Below are 22,211 nucleotides of genomic sequence, written 5' to 3'. Positions count from 1 at the left end.
TTCTTAATCTATACAACCATACACTGTGTTCCTGAACTCAATTATATCTTTATTTATGAAAATCTTGATGTGTAAACAAGTAACATCCTCATGATGTCAACATCCACCATTACTGCCTTCTCTTTCCTCCCTCCAACTCACCAATTCTTGGTATGTTCATATGAAAATGTTCTGTAACTTCTAAACAATGGTGCTAAAAGTATTTGACCAAAGAATATTTCCCACTTAGAATTACTTGATCTTTCATTTTTGAGAATGTATGTCTTTCCTCCTGGGACACCATCTATACAATGTAAGAGGGGACTGGCTTAGGTCAACAAAAAGGTTGAAAGAGAGAGAGAGAGAGAGAGAGAGAGAGAGAGAGAGAGAGAGAGAGAGAGAGAGAGAGAGAGAGAGAGAGAGAGAGAGAGAGAGAGAGAGAGAGAGAGAGAGAGAGAGAGAGAGAGAGAGAGAACACTGAAGTTTGCAGCTTACAATGGCAAGAATAAATTACTATGATGGTAATTATAAATCTATATCTTTAACAGCAGCATAGAAATGTATTGCAGTCAAAAATTCAGTTACCTATTTCAACAAGGATTAGGAATGATAGCAAACTCCTTCATCATGATAAAGTAAAAGTCTAATATTTTACATTTTCTTTTGTGGTATAAATGAACTCTAAACTTACTTGAGCTTGGAAATAACTAAGTGATGCTCCTTGCCCATCTCCTTACTGAACTCAACGGTTTCAAACACATAGGAATTGTTTGAAGATGCCAGGCGGTAGCCAACTTGGTAGCCCTGAATATCTCCATTCCATTCCTCTCTGAGGGGAGGCTTCCAGGTGACACGCAGGGAAGTCTGATCCACGGCAGTTACTTTGAGGTCACGAGGGGGGCCACTAGGAGCTGTAATTCACAATATCTCAATGACATTGATTTCCAAATATGCATAAGTTTTTATCAGTCAAACGTTCTATCTTTCTATGTACTAAATGGATCAGAACTATCCAACAAAGAATATAATTATAATGGTTGCATACCTAAAAAGAGCTCACTATAAAACAGTAAAATTACATACTCATCAAACTTATTTTTACCTTCTTCAGCAGTGATAATAGTAACAGTGTCAGAGGGCTCAGAATCCCCAATCTCATTCCTGGCAACAATGCGGAGGTGGTAGGTGGTTGCAGGTCGGAGGTCAAGTACGGCAGCCATGCTCTGCTCACCAGGAACCATCATGCGCTCGCCATCAGTCTCCCAGTTACCTGACAAATCCATGTAATACTTGTACATTTATCTTACCACAATGCTACCTAGAAAAGTTACCAAAATCAAAACTAATTTCTAATGCAGGATTCTGGAGAGAGAGAGAGAGAGAGAGAGAGAGAGAGAGAGAGAGAGAGAGAGAGAGAGAGAGAGAGAGAGAGAGAGAGAGAGAGAGAGAGAGAGAGAGAGAGAGAGAGTATATATATATATATATATATATATATATATATATATATATATATATATATATATATATATATATATATATATATATATATATATATATATATATATATATATATATATATATATATATATATATATATATATATATATATATATATATATATATATATATATATATATATATATATATATATATATATATATATATATATATATATATATATATATATATATATATATATATATATATACTTCTCTAATTAGATGCAATGGTTAACTTACACTGCTATTGAAGATATAACTTTACTCTGGAATACATTAAATACCATAAATCACCATAAACAACAATAATGAAGGCCTCACTTCTAAATGATCAAAGCAAATATGATGAGAGAGAGAGAGAGAGAGAGAGAGAGAGAGAGAGAGAGAGAGAGAGAGAGAGAGAGAGAGAGAGAGAGAGAGAGAGAGAGAGAGAGAGAGAGAGAGAGAGAATGGCTAGCTTCTTCCTTTCTATTAGGTGTTTCCTTTAGCCTTTGCTCAATGGTAGCTGTTCATTAAAAATAACCATTGATATCAACATCTATGCCAAGACAACAACAATCTGGGTGCATACGTCGGCTGAGTTTGTACTCCACAATGTATCGGGTAATGGGGGAGTTTCCATCATAGGGGCGGGTCCATGAGAGCTCAACAGAGCGGCCGCTCTTGTCTAGAACCTTCAGGCTGCTTGGCTGTTCAGGGCGTTCTGTACACAACATAAAAAAGAAAGTATCACATACGAGAACATGAACTTTGCCTTTACCTTCTTGACTAGGTATATGATTTAGAAAATTCTACACAATAATTTGTGACATTTCTACTAGATAGAATAAAAGAAACTAAAATTGACACATAAACTTATACAATATTCACCTTGTTCTAATCTTCTTGATCTCTACATCCACAAGTATTTTGCTATTTTAGTATTCCTTCAGAAAACTAACTTTTTTAAAGTCATGTGACAGGCAACTATTAAGTTCTGTTATTTGATCCAGAAGCAGTAGTAAATGTTATCAGTAGGGGGAGCTACCTCTAATGTCACAAGACTGAGGTTGTATAATGTCATTTCAATAAATAAAAGTAAAAACTATGTTCAAGATTAAATATTAACTTGGATAATTTGATTAAAAGTTACAAACAAAACAGTGAACTGTGTACAGGGATGCCATGTAGACAAAAACCGTGCAATGATCTTTGCCACAAGAATGAGTAAGAATGGACTATGGGTAAATACTTGTAAAAAGTACATTTTTCCTCATTTCTTTATTAATTTAAAATGAATGACTTTGTAGTGTCATAAGTAACCTGTCATCACCTCACTTGAATGCAGCAGCTATGATGGCCAAATATAGCTTCACTTGCAACAATGAAAAGTACTTCTGTAACATGACAAATTTCAGTAAAAAAAAAAAATTGGGACTGATTTTATTGGTACATACAAAAGTAAAAAGAATACACTTTAAAGGATACTTCCATATAAATTAGCTTATAAAATTATCAGAAGGAACTTTTGTTTTTCATCAGAGACAAACAAACCTTGAATGATAAGGTTGATGTTAGTGTCAGCACTTCCAAAAGCATTAGTTGCGACACAGGTATACACAGCAGAGTCTGACCGATCAGTTGTCTTGATGCTCAGGCTGCTGTGAACACTGCCACCACGCATCTCCTCACGGATGGTGTATCTTAAAATAATAAAAATAAAAACTAAGAATTGTTACAGTAGCTATTCATAATGGACACTGGTAGATAAAATTTTATGTATTATAGATGAAAAAACAAAGAAGGCTGGGTTTGTTGTGGTCACAATCATAAACATTGTCTATTTTTTTTCCAGTCCTTTATGTAGTTACCTGCAGCCTGTGGTTTTCAGTCAATTACTTGTATACCTGTTCAGTACAGGATTTTTTTTTTTAATAATGAGAATGTTTATAATAATAATTCCACAATGCTAGTTATTTCTTTTGTAAACTGTATAAATAAAATTGATTAAGTTCCACATACAGGTTATTGAAGGAGAGACATTACCTTGGTTCCTTAGCCTGGTCAATGCTGTGCTTGCTCTTGCTCCACAGGATGCCAATGGGTGTCTCTCCCTCAGCCTCACACTCCAGCACAGCATCTTCTCCTCGGCTGGCAGTCTGGTTACGGTACTGAATCTTGAACTGGGGAGGAGCTGAAAATGGTTGATTTCATAAAATCACAGGAAAACTTAGTTTCTCAGAACTTTGCTTATTCTTGTCTAATAACCAACCTTGGGTCTTAAAAAAATCAATCATTATCTTCATTGCTTAAAAAAAAAAAAAAAAAAAAAAAAAAAAAAAAAAAAAAAGTTCACATAGGTCAGCCTCAGTTATGTAGCAGTAGTTCACTAAGCTGCATGTTTATGTGCCACTGTCTTGGTAATATTACCTAATTTGCTCCTTAATTAAGAACTCATGTGTCTTTTTTTAATTAATTTAAACACACACACTATCATACATTTTCTCTCCACATGAGTTGAAATCCATCCTACTCAATCATGTATACCATGCACCTTGCACCCACTAGCGCGCACACACACACACACACACACACACACACACACACACACGCATCCCATTTAAATATACCACTGACCTTGGACGCGCACATAGATGACAGTAGACAGGCCAGCACCAATGCCATTGTTAGCCTCACACAGGTAGTAGCCTTCATGGGACTTCTGGATATTGATGATCTGAAGTGTGCCATCATCAGTCACCTTCACATTGGGGTTGCTCACAACAAGATCTCGGTAATCTCCAGGTGTGGTTCCTGGAAAAGGGGAATCATTATCACTGAATTCCTTATTTGATAAGAAAACGTAAAATCTTTATCATCAACATATACTATGAGAAAAAACCCTTGCAACAATGACAATACAAATATATAAAAATCAAAATTACTGACATACCTGCAGCCTTCTTCCATCCAAGAGATGGTCGGGGGAAGCCATCAGCTTTGCATTCAAGGCGTGCATCACTTCCCAGAGCAAAAGCCTTATCAGTGGGCTCAACAATCCAGCGAGGTGGTACTGTTGCCACGACAAGGAATACATAAGAACATGCCCTCCATACCAGGACACTGAATCTTCAAGTAATTCACATAATTACTTCCATTTTTTGCACAGAAGAAATTAAATAAATTACTCAAAGACTGTTATTACAGCTGATTTTATGACTAAGTATTTCCATTGATCATCAGTATTTCAATATATCACAATATACCACATGAAAATGTATCAAATATATCAGTACATTTAAACTACACTAATATAATCCAATGCAATTACTAGGCATGCATCACCAAACATAAAATAAATGGAAACTGAAAGGAAATGGTTCAGTCCCTGTAGTTAGTCATTCCCACAAGCTGAGTGAGTAATGGGGAGTTTAGAAAAGGACCATAGAGGAGAGAGGGAGTGAGCACATTCTATGGTTGGGTGAGGTTAGAGAGAAGTGTGCATACTAGGACAGAAACTAAAATAAAGCAGTGTTATATAATTTTGATGATGAAGGCATATAAGGAGGGAGAGAGAAGACTAGGGAAAATGTTGCAGGGAAACTTCTAGTTTGATCAGTATTATGGGAATCATTACAGGTATGAACAACTCAACATAAGGACCTGTGTCTTGATTCATTTGGTTTAGGAATTCTTTATGTAATCAAATTATTCCAATATATCCGCTGTTTAGTATTGTATATGACAAAATTTTATTAATTTTACTAATATATTTACAGTTTAAAGAAAGTAACATTAATTTTAAAAATAAAAAAAATATACACAGCTGTTGGAATCAAATATTCATTCTTATTTACATATTTGTGAAACTATAATAGTAATCACATATAAGCTAAATGTAGTGTAAACAGTAAACACGTATTCTTAGTATGGTGAGAAAAGAATTCCGGTATTTGAATACGATTCAAGACAACAGAATAAAGAAAAAAAACTACACAGTTAACATTATGCATCTTGTCATGCTATTTTACTTTCATGCAGTTAACTGTTAACTTATTAATAATAGAAATAAAGGAAAAAAAGATTCATATGATAGCTAACAGAAAATATAATGTGGTAAGGGATAAGGAATAGGATCAGGTTATGTATTTCATGAGATTCTCCCTGTTCCTTCATTTCTTTTGATACTAAATAATGATTATACTTTAACTGGTACAGCCAATTCATTTTTGAAAAAAAATTTGGAGGTAGCGGACACTCTCAAACATATTTTCAGAAAACCTCTATTCTTTTCTGCTTTCGATTGTTAGTAGTATCGACACAAATCCAGCCAGTTGTAAGAGCACTGAAAAATAAGCCATAAACTGCAACACCATCAATGATAAAATCCACAAAAACACAACAGGCAACTAAGTATCGAGAGTAAGCAAAGGATCACACCTTGAAACCACTCAAACTAAGAGTATTAAAAACAGTTCTGCAATATCAAGGAGAGTAAACCTGTCAGACACCACAAGGGACTCCCCAACACAACATGATTGCAACTATTCTCAGTTACAACCAGGAAGAACCAGCACCACTCACTATATCTAAAAGTTTTCTTTTCACAGCATGGAGTTGTCACAAGGCCTTCAATATCAGTCAAAATTTTGCACAAACTGACAAGTTACTGATGGTTTAATAAAACATCTTCATTCACCTGTTTCAAGAAACCTCTCTTATTCTTAGTAAAATAGCTGCATGTGGTATGTATCTATTTTCTGTCATAAAAGTGCTGAATTATTTTTGTGTCATAATGCACTAAGATGACCACTTTTTACATCAAACCAGAGTACAATATGGTACATAATTTCCATTTACTGATAAATCCTCTTAAGGTTATACCTTTTGCTTCTTATAGTGTCAATCATATACCTCATGACAAGAAGCTTCAGTGAAGAAAACACTATCATTATCAACAGGAAAATTATTTAAGAGTAACCAGAGGAAATTATTTCTGTAAGTAGCTGAGCTTGAAAAGTAATGTCTTATTCAAAATGCAAGCATGTAATCACAGATGCAGCCTCAGCTGCCATCATCACCACCTTCACTCAAGAAATGTATGGGTTAAATTACTGCATCTAGAGTTTCTTTCTTTCTTTTTTTTTTTTTTTTTTTTTTGCACCATTGTGCATTTATAACAGATGAATGATATTTTGTTTTAGTATAACTATGAATCTTAATTCAAAAGAACTTATGAAATTGTTCTTGACAGCTTTTTATTATCATTATTCTTTCTTTAATAGTGCAATACTGACAACCTTATGATAACTCCAAGTAAAATTAGGGTATGATGTTCCTGAGGTTAGGCAAGATGTAGTATAGCTAATGTGTTAGTGTTAAGCTGGGACAGACAGGTGGGCACTGAGCTGCATGGCCAACAGGTACAATTTATTATGAGTATGGTTCCATGAGCATTCTGTATTTTTATAGCATTCTTGGATGGTTTTGCTAAACAATCATCAAAACACTGGTTTCATAAAATTATTAAAGAGATGAAATACCAAATTATGAAAATTAACTTACGAAAATGTGTAACTATTATCTGCTTTCATGCAAGTTCTCAAAAATACAAAAAAACAATCAATAAATAGTAATAATGATAATAATGATAATAATAATAATAATAATAATTGTAATAATATAATAATAATAATAATAATAATAATAATAATAATAATAATAATAATAATAATAATAATAACAACAACAATACTAATACCACTAATAATAGTAATGATACCAATAATAATAATCAGACCATTAATCCACAGAAACAAATTTTCTATAAAATTTGGATTCATAGCATTTCAACACCGTAATGAAAAATTGACAAATCTATGATTGCCATCATTTAATGCTATTTTATAATTTTTCTTTGTAGGTGAGTGAAAACTTGTTCCACGCAGCTCAACCCCCAAAGGAAAGCACAGACATCTCTCCTACCCTGGACTGATAATTCTGCTGCAAAGGAGACTTTTCCAGCACCATTTTGTGCAAGACAATCATAGTCGCCACTATGAAGCCACGAAACACTGGGAATTGTCAATATAGAGGTTCTGTCGCCAATGAGCTGTGTATTTGTGCCCATAGGAAGGTCACTGACACCATTGTAGTGCCATGAGATGTTCAAGGGAGCATCTCCCGCAGCCACCACGCAGACTACTTGAGCAAAAGCACCATCACGTCCCGCATTCTCGGGGAATTTAAAAGGCACAATTTCCGGTGGCACTGCAAAGGTATGAGGATGGAAATGAAATCCTATCTAATTAAAATGCAACACTAAGAAGAATGTGCTATAACATGTGATCATGGATGGCCGATGGATAAAAGAAATTTGGATATGCAAATGATGTGAAATCAATTTATAATGAAGTGTTTATGGTTACTGAAAAAAGCAGGTAGCAGGAGGCAAAATAATAAATATTTATTTTGCCTCAAATACTGCTAAAGAATTAGTAATTATGTAAAATTTAATCAATAAAAGATATGAATTGATAGAACAGCTGCAAGCAAGCTATACAGCAAGCAGAAGCAGGAGAGCAGATACACAGTGCTAACTTGTCTCCATTTCCACCACAAAATGAATAAAGTAGAAAACTATCAACCTTCAACATGAGGTGGTAAGGAAGGAAGCCCCCAGGGAAGCTAGAAGCAGATTAAAATAATGTTTACCTAGATTCTGAGGCTAGTACAAATACAAAAGGCATTAGTTTCATTATTTCAAGTCAGCATTCTGAGAAAAATCAATCAGAATTCAGGCTGATATATATATATATATATATATATATATATATATATATATATATATATATATATATATATATATATATATATATATATATATATATATATATATATATATATATATATATATATATATATATAATAAATTATCTGTGTCTGGCTTTCTTGTGTATTTTAAGGATTTTATAATTCCTTACACATTCAAAAAATTGCATTAGAACAATTAATCACAATGTCTAAGCCTTCATACAGTTGTCAGTAACAATATGCTCTATTTAAAATTTGACCTTTTCCCCTCATAACAGATGGGAGTTGGTGTAATTTTTTTTCCTTTTAATTCACATAGACTTAGAAAGAGAATATAGAAAATATAGCATTAATTTATACTAACTAATTTTGATAACTGAGGATATCCATCAAAATATCATCAAAGTCATCTTCACTTTCATCATGTATGACCTGGCTATCGATGATCTTTCTAAAGATTCTCTTTTCTATCATATTTAGGCAATAATTAGGCACTGCATTATGATGCAAGAAATCAGAGCAGAAATTTGCATAATACCACAGAAAGTAACTATTCACGAGGAACAAGGAGAGGAACAAATCCATGATAATACCCCATTTGACATATGATCCACCACCAATCACCAAAATTTTGTGCACCAGCATAGCATTCTCAGGGTTCATAATGTGGAACCTGAGACAAAACCCTTTTCATACAACCATCTATATGCAATCATTCAAATTAGTAACTGACAGAAAGTATTTAGCAGTCACATGATAGCTGAATGATTGCACTCAATGGCAGTATATGGAATGCACAACTGTACCATTGACAACCAGTGTGGCAGAGACTTGCTCCTTCCCAGCTGGGTTGGAGGCGATGCAGGTGTAATTTCCTTGGTGCACACCTCGCACCGGATCAATGGTCAGTATGCTAGACTTTCCAATGAAATCCATACGTATGCCATCACCAGACTGAAGGACTATGCCATTGAAGACCCATGTAAAATTAACTGGACGGTCGCCCTTCTGTAGTATACAGCTCACTTGCACAAAATCGCCCTCATAAAAGTCTGATTCACCAAAGTCAAGCGGTATCAAATGTGGACGTTCTGGAAAAGGAAGGATTTGGATTCATTTTACTTTGATTCTTTGCCTTGATAAAGCTGGGACCAGACAGAACCTTGGTCATGATTATAGTCAGGATCATCTTCAACTTGGGGTATTGACCATGAAAGCCATTACACATACAACAAAAACTCATCACTAAAATCAAATCACTAATGAAGAGAGAGAGAGAGAGAGAGAGAGAGAGAGAGAGAGAGAGAGAGAGAGAGAGAGAGAGAGAGAGAGAGAGAGAGAGAGAGAGAGAGAGAGAGAGAGAGAGAGAGAGAAAGCCTTTGTATGAGCCTCCAAGATAAATCTAAGAGCAAAAAAAAAAAAAAAAGCTTTGGGTACAGATGTTCTCTACCCTCTTCCAATGCAAGATTTTTTTTTTCATTTGGTGAATTTATCTTTTATTTAATAGTGCATGAAAAATAGGAAAGTTGCATTGCTTTCCATGATTAGCATACTGTTCTCTCTCGATTACTTTCCTACATATACGTGATATTCTATTACTAAATCAAGCAAAACCTCTTCTAAAGCATGCTTAAATGCCTTGCATCAAACATTCATATCTGTGAATAGGAGACAATTTATCAAGTGACAAACCATTCACATTAAGCTGCCATTATATGTCAAAATGTTATGAACTGAAATTATGTTGTAATTTATGAGTATTCAATCACGTCATCAATGGCTCCCAATGTCATACCTATCGAATGATGAAAATCAAATCATAAATTGTTCTGATTTGTTCCTATCATTACACAACCAGAGAAAGAAAGTTGAAATATTTACACAATAAATTTGATCATCTCTATATGATGCTGCACTAATGTGTTGACTGAAACCTGTACCCAGTGTAGCCCTCAGTAATATGAAAATAGTGTTCACACATGTATCATACACAAAGCTCACTGCATGAAACATTCAAACTGTAAAACAATATTACCGTGTCAGTTCTTAATTTTCCTCTGTGCAAGGAACAGGGAGAAGAATAATACCAATCACTCCATGAGTCAATAAGCCATTTTACAGTAGCTATAAAATTAGTACCCCATTTCCACCAGCTCCTTAAACTTCCTCTGTGTACCATTGACAATTAAACTCGCTTGTGCTTCAGTCTGTCCAGCACTGTTCTGGGCAATGCAGACATAAGTGCCCTGATGATGGCCCCTGACAGGGTCCAGGGTCAGGATGCTGGTCCTGGCCCCAACACCCGTAATTTGAGTGTCGGCCTCACTGGCAAGAGCCACTCCATTAAACAGCCAAGTGATAGTGAGGGGCAGGTCACCCTTCCGTACTCTACAGTTAGCCTGAGCCAAATCACCCTCATAAAAAGCTTCAGACCCAAATTCTATAGGTAAAGTTTGTGGTGGCTCTGTAAGATAATGAAATGTCTAGTATTAATATTTTACTATGGAAATCAAATCACACATTAAAAAAAGATCAATATTATAAGAAAATGAGAATACTCATCTGAATATACATAGAAATATTAAGCATGATGAATAAAGGCTGACAACCTAAGGCTCTCCTGAATAAATTTTTCTAAAACATTCTACTTTCACCTAAACCAGTGGTAAACAATAAATACCTTGATATATCAACAGAAACTTCCCTAATACATTTTGCAAATGCATACTGGTGGGACTTGGTAATACTTTTCTAACTCAAAAGGAACAGGGAGACGAGGACAGTGTTCACTGAACCCTAGATTGGCAGATCCAATGGGTTAGTACCAGCACCCACCCAAAAAACAAGATTCACAACAGTCAACAGTGTACCATTAACTATCACAGTTGCTTCTACTTGGGCAACTCCAGCATCATTAGAAGCACTACAGCTGTAGATGCCTTGGTGATGTGCTCTCACAGGGTCAAGAATCAGGATGCTGGTGGTTCCTCCCAGGTTGTTTACCATTGTGCTCTCCGTGTTTACAACATCTACGCCATTGAACAACCACCGAAATGTAACTGGTCGATCCCCCTTTCTCATCCTACAGCTGGCCTGGGCTACATCACCCTCATAGAAAGCCTCCACACCAAATTCTATAGGCAATAACTCAGGAGGCTCTGTAATAAAAATGGTATGACTTATTTTAGTGAAACAACTTTGCCATAATGGCATAGGAGGAACAGGGAGATGCAGTGACCTATCAGAGGCAGAAAACCCATACAGCCAATCCAAGTAAGAAAACAGCATCCCAAACCAATGATAGAAAGAACTATTGTACCATTGACACTGAGTTTTGCCTTCACTTCAGCTGTGCCAGCCACATTTGTGGCATGACAACTGTATGTTCCCTGGTGATGGGCTCGAACAGGGTCTAATGTCAAAATACTGGTCCTGCCACCCACATCAAGAACATTTATGCTGTCTGCTTGGGTTAAGCCTACACCGTCAAACATCCAACTGAAGGTGACTGGTTGGTCTCCTTTCCTGAGCACACATGTGACCTGAGCCAAGTCGCCCTCAAAAAAGGTGGGTTCCCCAAAACTTATGGGGGTTAACATGGGAGGCTCTGGAAAAAAAATTAACTGCTCAGGCTTTTAACAAATTATGTCATAAGGAACAGAGAGAAGCACATTTAATCATCATAGATATTCCAAAATAAACTTTGGATTAATAGATGCCGATCAAAATACATCATTGGCATGAAATAAAGATCCCATAGCATTGTTTCATTTGAAATTAAAGATTTTGATCTGTTCCATATGATATCCCAACCACTTTCAATTACATACTGAAGGACAATGACAATGCATTTTCTGCCTCCAGAAAACTGCAACAAATATACTCTAATTCCTGGTGATATATTCAGTTGCTTATGTGATTTTTTGCAAAATATTTGACATATTTTCAAACAATTCAGTGACTGATGAGGAATAGCAAATGAGTGCAAGGTTAGGGTGTCAGTACAGTACAAATTCAGGAGAAGCAAGGATGTATGTTAGCAACAAAAATTCACCACAATTAGGCATAACTCTCAAGTTACTTTATCCCTTCTAATGAGTTCCTACCATTCACTTTCAGTTCAGTAGCAAATTGAGATGTCCCAGCAATATTTGTAACTTCACATATGTATATTCCTTGATGATGTGCCTCCACATTGCTTATAGAAAGTACACTATTTCTTGGTCCAAACTTGACAATTTTCACTTCCATGGAAGGATTTACAACAGAGCCTTGGAAGCGCCAAGTGAATGTCATGGGCAAGTCACCTTTCCTGGCCATGCAGCTTGCCTGCACTGAGTCTCCACTGTACACCTCAAAATCTCCAAAGCTTACAGGCATTATTAAGGGCAGCTCTGTAATTTGGAAAACAACTATTTAACTTTAAAAAATCTAAAGTTGGTGTCCCCAAAATGAGGCCTTGGCAAGCACATCAAATGTGTCTTTTTAGTTATGTCACCCATAATATTTTCTTTATTTTTAGCATCACTGTATTTCATCAAAACTGTGAAGAAGCAGGGAGAAAATCAGTATTTGGATATTACACAGTTATTCTACAAGAATGGTAGAATGCCAGAGCACTTGTAGCTGGATTATGTTTCCATGCCCCTCAGTTTTAAAGAGATTTCAGTGAATAATAATCAGCATGATTTTCTCATAGACCAAATACAATGCAAATAAACACCATAAAGCCACAGACAGCAGATGTGATAAATTAAGCTTATAACAGAGTGTCAGCTGGTATTCCATTTATGATATCAGATTAGAACCATTTCCTATTTCTGAAAACTATTAATTATAATTTCTAATTAACTTTAAAAGGCAATTTCATTATGCTCATCAACTATGCTGTATTCACTGCATATGTATATCTTTGCAAGTAAACATTGGAACTACTTCACATTTCATCCATATTCAATGATTACAGGAACATCATATGCCAGCTTTGGATAAAACACTTGTTCAACCATGCTCATAATATTCCTGAATCACAAGTCTGTTTTACCCTGAATAACCAATTCGGCTTCCACCTGATATGTTCCTGCTGCATTTGAGGCTGCACACCCATATATTCCTTGGTGATGGTGATTCAAAGGCTCAATGGTCAAGATACTTGTTCTCTTTCCAAAACTGTGGATTGTTCGATACTGGTCACTCTCTAATAAGTTTCCATTGTAGGTCCAGGTGACTATGAGAGGAAGGCTGCCCTGACTAACTACACAAGTGGCAGTGGCAATGCCTCCTTCATACAGGTCTGTCCCACCAAAATCTATGGGGATGATGACTGGTGGATCTGTGGTCAGAATACAGTGGATGTGAATATGTAACTGCTTTAAATGAAACACTGAGATACCATAGAACATGGTCTATACAGTGATTAGTCTGAAGGTGCACAATTCCTTATAAGATGGGACTATATATATATAATAGTAAAAGAAATCAGGATTAGGGAGAAACCATTAGTGGATCTGAATTTTAGCACAGCAAAACAAAGCCAATCATTGCCTTACTAACATGTACTAAAAAGCTATAACTATACACATCTCTATTCATGGTATACAGAAAGCTTTAACCACTGATACCATTGACAGAAAGAGTTGCTGAAAACTGGGCTTCGCCTGCAATATTGGATGCAGCACACGTGTACTTCCCAGAGTGGTCATGAGTCACGTGCTCTATAGAAAGAATACTCGACCGGGTTCCTAGCTTAACAGTAGTCACACCCATGGCAGGAGACACTTCTTGACTATGGAAATACCACCTGATGGTCATAGGTGTGTCACCATCAGTCACATAGCAAGTTATCTGAGTGTCCTTTCCTGCTCTGATTTCCCCTTCGAAGGAGAATGGGCGGATACGAGGAGGTTCTGCAAATCACATTTTTTTTTTTCTTGCATTCTAAGTTACTATATGTATTTATTATTAGGAGATATTTTCTTGAACAGTAAAACAGCACTGCTGAGTCTTTTACAGTGAGAAAGCAGACAAATAACTTTTTTTCTTAAAAAACTGACCAACACTTACTCCATTCCCCAGCTAATGATAACATTTGTTCAGAAAAATGACCATGTATGAAAGCATACCCTGTCATGTTGTCACTTACAGAGCTAAAAAAAAAAAAAAAATAAATAAATAAGATTATATATATATAATACATATATATATATATATATATATATATATATATATATATATATATATATATATATATATATATATATATATAATATATTATATAATATATACATACATATACATATATATATATATATATATATATATATATATATATATATATATATATATATATATATATATATATATATATATATATATATATATATATATATATATATATATATATATATATATATATATATATATATATATATATATATATATACTGTCATCATACAAAAGTTTAATTGGCAATACATTTCTAATGAAAGTCCTGCAATCAGCATATTACATACATTTCTCACATTCCATTCCCCTTTAAGCAACAAGCTTTACTATTTCACAGATAGTAATTTCCTTACATTTTTAATTGTTTTCCTTGCTTCCCTTGTATATATTCTTCCAGTATTTCTTATCATATCAAGAATAATCTCTCTTTAAACAAATTTAGTTCTCATCAGCACCATCAACCTCTGCAGCTCTACTGCAGGACATGCCTCATATAACCTTCTCCACCCAGCACTGTTAATTAAATATCTGTCTATCCTAAGTCACCCAAGCAAAATTTCTCATCTCCTTGTGTGATTACATTCATTCTATTTTTGTACACTTTTCTCAGAAAAAAACCTGTTGACAGCTTCCCATGCTTTCACTCATTATTATTATTATTATTTTTTTTTTTCCAGGTATTTTAACTGTTTCACAAATTACATGCTTTAGGTTCTCTTGACCATCACCTAATACCTTTCTGAACATACTGTTTGCTTAATTTGTACCATGTATCTGTTCCTGCATAGTTGACTATTTCCAGTGGCTTAATTATGTTGCATCATATTCATAATTCCTCTATCTATTTGTCCATATGTATAAATCCTGTCTGATTCTATACCTACAAGCAGTGGTTGTTCTTACTTTACTGCCTTGTTACTAACTTCTCCCTCCATTTCATACTTTCATGAAATCCTTCCACATTACAAACTCTCCTCTTTGAGCTCTGAGATACTCAGCTTCATAATGCATACAGGATTTCCAATCTAACCCATTTAACAGAATGGCTGATTTGTAATCTGAATATCTTGACAGCTCTTTTCCTATTCAGCATTTATTTAATCAATGCCATTTTACGAATGGCTAAGTATTATTTACAAGAGAGAATGTTGTTATACTTCAATATTCCACCAAATGCTAAAAAGCTTACTTATACTAATTCTAACTTCAGTATACCTGACAATTACAATCATGTATACTTTCAAAAAGGAATGGTGTTGTGTTGGAAACATGTCCTAATGCAAAAAGTAAGTACTTACAGATTTATCCAACCATGAAACTTTTCATACAAATAAATTAAAATAAACATCTACAGAAATATACCAATGTTAGAAAATTTTCATGTTAGGTATTTATCTTAAGCAATTCTAACAAGTTGTGTGTGTATTTGTGTGTACGTATTTACCTAGTTTTGATATACAGTTAAAGAGCTATGTCTGTACTGTCATGTTTCCATTTTTTTTCAGATATCAAGCTTGGCTTTGAATTCAAGAATATTACCAGCATGGGCCAGAGTGTGTGTGTGTGTGTGTGTGTGTGTATGTGGAACAGAGCATTTATGCATGAATTGTCTTTAATACTTGTCTTATATAATTGAAATAAAACAAAAATAAACAACCTAATTCTGAAAAGACCTACTGTAAGTTCAGGTGTATAACAAGGAATGGGAAGCAGAGGATAGGGAGGGTGTGAAGGTATAAACTGAATAACAAATTAACATAATACAGCAAAAAGGAGCATCTAAAATATTAATTATATACACACACTAAATAAATGCACAAAAAATGTCTTTAAGATTACTACCATGGACTGTGAGATTGGCACTGTACTGTGCTTTGCCAGCAAAGTTGGAGACCATGCAAGTATATGTTCCTGCATGGCCATGAGTGACATGTTCAATGCTCAAAATGTTTGACTTTCCTCCTAACTTCAGAGTTCTGACCCCCATCATGTTAGACACCTCCTTCCCTTGGAAGTACCACATAATGTTCAGTGGGGGATCACCATGGACCACATAGCACTGCAGTTGAGTATCTTGACCCGCCAGGAGTTCAGGCTCAAATTGAAAGGGTCTGATTTGTGGAGGTTCTGAAATTCAGTGTCAGATTTTTTTTCAAAAGCTCATTTTTACCCACCTGATAAAAGAGTGACTATAAGTCATATTGTTGTTATGTACATATTTATTTAATTCTCAAGGAACATCACACAAAATTCTGATGACCAACTTGTGACGACAAGGGCAGACTATCCTCCTTGAGAGGTTCATTGAATACACTGTTGATTCTATACTTATAATAAGTTTCTTTGTATACTTATTTTATGGTAAATGTAAGAAGAGAAATTCATTATCAATATAAGGATTTGGCAGAAGTGATTCCATTTCATGATTGGTAAGCATGTCTGTGATGGCCAAGCACAGCTTGGCAAGTTGACTCAATGCACAGCAACCAGATATCTAACACTAGCTAACAACAAAAAACTGCAATAACAAATGAAAAGTGGAGAGAGAGAGAGAGAGAGAGAGAGAGAGAGAGAGAGAGAGAGAGAGAGAGAGAGAGAGAGAGAGAGAGAGAGAGAGAGAGAGAGAGAGAGAGAGAGAGAGAGAGAGAGAGAGAGAGAGAGAGAGAGAGAGAGAGAGAGAGAGAGAGAGACTCAGCAAAATGTCAACAACAGATGACCATGAAAAAACAGTGGGTAAAAATCTGCAAGTATCACATTAATGTAAGACTGTAATGACCAAAATGACAACTAGAAAAGACCTCACAGCAAAACTCCAACAACAGAATGTTTTATTGAACTAAGGACTGGACTCAATACCCATAAAAGCAGCAACAGAACACCTTACTGTGCACAAATTCAACATGAATTTAAGGAAACCTGGGGTTGTGATAATAGGATCTGGGGCACTGTAGGATAGGAATTTGGAAAATACTGAAACAACATAAAAAGAAAAAAGAAAAAAAAAATGGCATCATAGAATATCTACTACATTAAGGCTCATGCCTACAACAGTGATTAACATTTGGTGACATTCCTGGTAACAACTATATACTTTCTATATCACAATATAACTCAAGCATTTCAAAATATTATATCAAAATATAATGACAACAGATTATCTGTATAAAAGTTTTTCTTCAGTATTAACCTTTACAATACAGAAATGCACAACCGTACTTTATCTGAGAACTCATTTGTATTTTCTTTCACCTTCAATATGTATATATATGGAAATGGTTCAGAAGCTATATATAAAAAAAGATAAATAATAATAATAATAATAATAATAATAATAATAATAATAATAATAATAATAATAATAATAATAATAATATTTTTTTTATAATAATAATAATAATAATAATGATAATAATAATAATAATAATAATAATAATAATAATAATAATAACAATAATAATAATAAATAGTTTTCTTCTAGAAAGATACCAAACAATGGTACAAAGAAGGGAATAAGATAAAAAAAATAATAAATAAAACAAGTACATAAAACAAATCCTAGAGAAAAATGCAACTGCAAAATTATATAAAGGACAAAAACAATAACCAGGCAGAATTTTGGTAGCCAAAATACTCTAAGAAGGTAGCAATAAACAAATATCAATAAAGGGAAGGCAATGAAAAACAGAACTTGTATGCAATCATTATAAATCAGCAACACAAATCAAAAGTGCAATTCTGTATTCAAAGTTAAGGCTTATTGGATGCTGTGTTATTGGGAGCATTGTTGCCATAACATCCAATGCTGAGCATACCATTAACCCAAAGAGTTTCTGTGTGGTTGGTCTGGCCAGCATGATTACTGGCCAGACACGTGTAGGATCCACGATGCTCTGAGCCCACTCTGTCAATACTTAAAATGGAGGTCCTCTCTCCCACACGCTGGGTGAAGATGCCAAGCTTAGGCCGCACTTCTTCACCATGAAGGGTCCAGCGTATGTCAATAGGAGAGTCTCCCTCTCCAACAACACAGATGACTTGAACTAAACTTCCAGCGCGAATGTGTTCCTCAAAGTGGAAGGGGATGATGCGAGGCGGGACTGAGTGGGGATAAATACCACTATATGCAGTTGCTTTGTTTGTTATCATTGAGCACTTTAAGGTACCAGGGAAGGAGAGCTGATGAGAAACAAGTTATGATGGGTTGTGAAGTGGGGTCATCCCTTTTGTACAATTTTTTTTTTTTACTTTGTGTACTTATATGAATATTTTTTTAAATATATGGCATCTAATGCTTGTATAGTAAACAAAGGCAAATGTGGTTAATAAGAATTTAACATAAGCTCTGAAGATATTAATCTTCTTGTATTACTGAAAGACTGAATGTCTTGCACTAGTAACTGTAGTATGACAAAAATTTGAAAGGTTTCTTGAGGATAATACAGTTTTAATGGTATTCATTTTGAAAACTGTAAAATCTCTACAAAGTGTACCAATATTATATGAATTTCAATTGCATATAGCATAAGTAAGTGGTAAAGGTAGGGCATAAGGTATGTTTTTAAAGATGGCAAAATATAAAAAAACTAAACAAAATGTTAACAGGTAATCAGATGACATTCATAAATGATGTACCAAGAACATTAAGTGTGACACTGTGGTTTGCCTGGCCAGCACGATTTGATGCCACACATGTGTATTCCCCCGAATGCTGCTGCTCCACACTAGGGATGGCAAGCATGGAGGTGCGTGAACCAACGTTGTTGATGGTTGTGCCATCTAGACTATCTGTATTCATACTAATCTTGTCCTTGAGCCAATAAAGAGTGACTGGATCATCACCAGACAACAAGGTGCACAGGATCTGGATGGACACACCTTCAAAGTTCTCAGGAGGAATCATAAAAGGCATGATCACTGGTGCTGCTGTAAAGGAGATGCAACACCAGTCATTGGAGTGGGCTTTTCAGTCTGCTTTGTGCATTTTCTGTAACAACAATAGTTAATGTCTTCTGCTTATGCTCACAAGATATGCCTCTTGTGAAGGAAGAGTTCACCAAGAATAAAAATAAAAATAAGCATATTGTTCATTAACCACAATTAATGAACAAAGAGGAAAGGTAGAGGCCAAAGCCATTGTATTTTCTGTTTGCTAATAGAATCTGAATGAAATATTAAGGGTCCACTTTAATATCACAAATATATATTTTTACCTTCAGTCAATATAGCAAAATCTTCATGACAAGATGAAAAAAAAAAAAATAAATAAATAAATAAATAAAAAATAAAAATAAAAGACAGATGTGCTTTCATCATAAAACACAGTATTCAGACAGGAAAATCTGAAGAAAAACCCACCATGAACACCTAGTTCCCAACCCCTCAAACAAGCCATGAAAATGTTTGAAGTCCAAACTCAACATAATATGATTATAAATAGAGGAAAATAGAGTTTCAAACTTGAGAAAACGAAAAATAATGAGAATTTATGAAAATTTCATGCTTTTTTGCACAAAACTATTAACATATTTAGGTACTACAACATGAAGAACATTACATTCAGCATTATTACCATTGACCCACAGCTGGGCAGAAAACTTTTGCTGGCCAACTGGATTGAATGCTAAGCAAGTATATGTTCCTGTGTGATCTAAACCAACATCACGCAGAATCAGGAAACTCATCTTCGAGTCAACTTTGTTGATCATAAATTTGGCAGATGAAATAATAGGTATATCATCTTTGTACCACTGGAGGGTCACAGGGTCATCCCCAGTGGTCACAGTACAAGACAACTGTAGGAGCTGGCCTTCTTTCACTTCCGATGGAAAGTCAAAAGGAAGGATTTTTGGTTTTTCTGTAGAAAAAAAGTGTGATTTTCAAACTATCTTAATAGCTGTTTTTATAGCAAAAGGTGAGGATGGTGGGGATGAGGGCAGTTATGGAAGTTCAAAGCAAATCAATGTGAACAATGAAAGCAAGGCAATAAACTCTTTCTGAAATTAATGTACCATTAACTTTAAGAACTGCAGAGTAAGTTGCTCTGCCAACAGGGTTGTATGCATGACACTCATAGGATCCAGTGTGGTCTGATCCTACATCCTGAAGAACGAGGAGACTCATCTTCGATGTAATGTCATTTATCATGAACTTGGCTGAGGGAGTTAGTGGCTGATTGTCCTTGTACCACTGTAATGTGACTGGTTCATCCCCAGTTGTTACTGTACAAGCTACCTGTAGCAGTTGGCCTTCTTGTACCTCCACGGGGAAGGCAAAAGGAAGAATTGCAGGTTTTTCTGCAGGAAAATTTTGAACAATATGATTCTAAAATGTTTGTATGGTAAAATATTTTGAAGTGAAGGAAACAGGGATAAAATTAAATATAGCAAAAAAAAAAAAAAAAGCAATAAAATAGGATATGATTATATAAATTATGAACTTCAAACATCATACCCTTCACATTTAGCACATCGGACACAGCAGCTTCACCAATGCTGTTAAATGCATGACAGGTATAAGATCCTGAATGTTCTGGTCCTATATCCTGAAGGATCAATTGACTCATCCTTGCCACTACATTGTTTATGATAAACTTCGAGGAGGGGAGAAGGAGTTCGTTGTCCTTGTGCCACTTAAGTGATATTGGGTCATCTCCACTCAATACTGTACATGAGACTTGCAGCAGCTGACCTACTTGTACTTCCATGGGAAAGGTGAAAGGAAGAAGTTTGGGTTTTTCTGTAAACAAGTCAATGTCTTTCTTATTCAAAAGAAAAATATTTGATGAAGTGCAGATGGGAAAGATATTTGAAATTCATTGTCTGAGTATATCAAAATATGGAAGTCATTTGCTTGTAATAATTAAAATAATAATGGTGGGGGCTGTCTTTCAAGATAATATGTATTTTGTGTTACACTGACAACTGTGACATTTTGCAATTCACATTCTGCACAGCTAGTAGACTTATCAAACTTGCCATGATTCAGGAACTGCAATGAACCATTGTCAAGTAAAGCATTGTTACACAAATTATGAGTTATAAATCAATAATCTCATCAGATTCTTAACAACCAAAAACTAAATAACTGCTGACATGGTAAAACCTCTGATTGTTTCAATATGCAGTTTGAAGTGTTTGAAGGACCACATTTGAGAGTGAGAAGTGTTGTATGATGAGAAGTTAAAAGTGAAATACTGGTAAGCATGTATTAATATTTCTTATTATATTCCAGTTAATATGCATATCAAAGCAGAATTACATTTTCTGAATGCCCTTCCAAAGCCCAGAATCCCAAAGAAAATCATTGCTTCATTCATCAGGAGCTGTAATCACTGCCATAGCTCAGTGATAATATATAGGAAAGGAAATTAAAAAAAATAAGAAAAGAAGAGCAGTCAATAAAAAAATAATACTGGAAAATATTGAGAAGCAGACTCTTTCAATAAACACACAAACAAAATTCTGCATATTTTTTTTGGTGCATATATGGGTGAAAAGGAAAGGATAATATACAAAAATGAAAGTTGGTAGTTAAAGCATTGGTCTGTTTAATTACTACCTATATATTAGTTGATGTAGAGACTGAAACTAGCAAAGAATAACATTCACGAACTGATAATAAATCAATAAGCAAGTAAAAGAGCCAATGATGATCCCTTTAGTTGTGGATGTTTGTATGGCATGCAATAAATTAACATGTTATTCTAATGAATGTAAA

At 34.8% G+C, this 22,211-nt stretch overlaps 1 protein-coding gene across 1 annotated transcript in view; it reads right to left on the bottom strand.

Moving 5' to 3' along the window:
- LOC135106350 (cell adhesion molecule Dscam1-like) overlaps nucleotides 1-22,211 on the bottom strand; it is a 190,899-nt gene that overhangs the window by 58,942 nt on the left and 109,746 nt on the right. Inside the window, exons 14-20 of the mRNA XM_064015271.1 lie at nucleotides 4,411-4,530; nucleotides 4,095-4,271; nucleotides 3,504-3,651; nucleotides 3,012-3,160; nucleotides 2,050-2,181; nucleotides 1,082-1,249; nucleotides 671-890 (exon numbers count right to left, since the gene is read on the bottom strand). Coding sequence (XP_063871341.1) covers nucleotides 671-890; nucleotides 1,082-1,249; nucleotides 2,050-2,181; nucleotides 3,012-3,160; nucleotides 3,504-3,651; nucleotides 4,095-4,271; nucleotides 4,411-4,530 — 1,114 coding nt within the window. The remainder of the gene's footprint in view (nucleotides 1-670; nucleotides 891-1,081; nucleotides 1,250-2,049; nucleotides 2,182-3,011; nucleotides 3,161-3,503; nucleotides 3,652-4,094; nucleotides 4,272-4,410; nucleotides 4,531-22,211) is intronic.

The sequence above is a fragment of the Scylla paramamosain genome, chromosome 13 (genome assembly GCF_035594125.1).
Source record: "Scylla paramamosain isolate STU-SP2022 chromosome 13, ASM3559412v1, whole genome shotgun sequence".
NCBI classification, from domain to species: Eukaryota; Metazoa; Arthropoda; class Malacostraca; order Decapoda; family Portunidae; genus Scylla; species Scylla paramamosain.
This window is presented reverse-complemented; position numbering and strand designations above follow the sequence as displayed.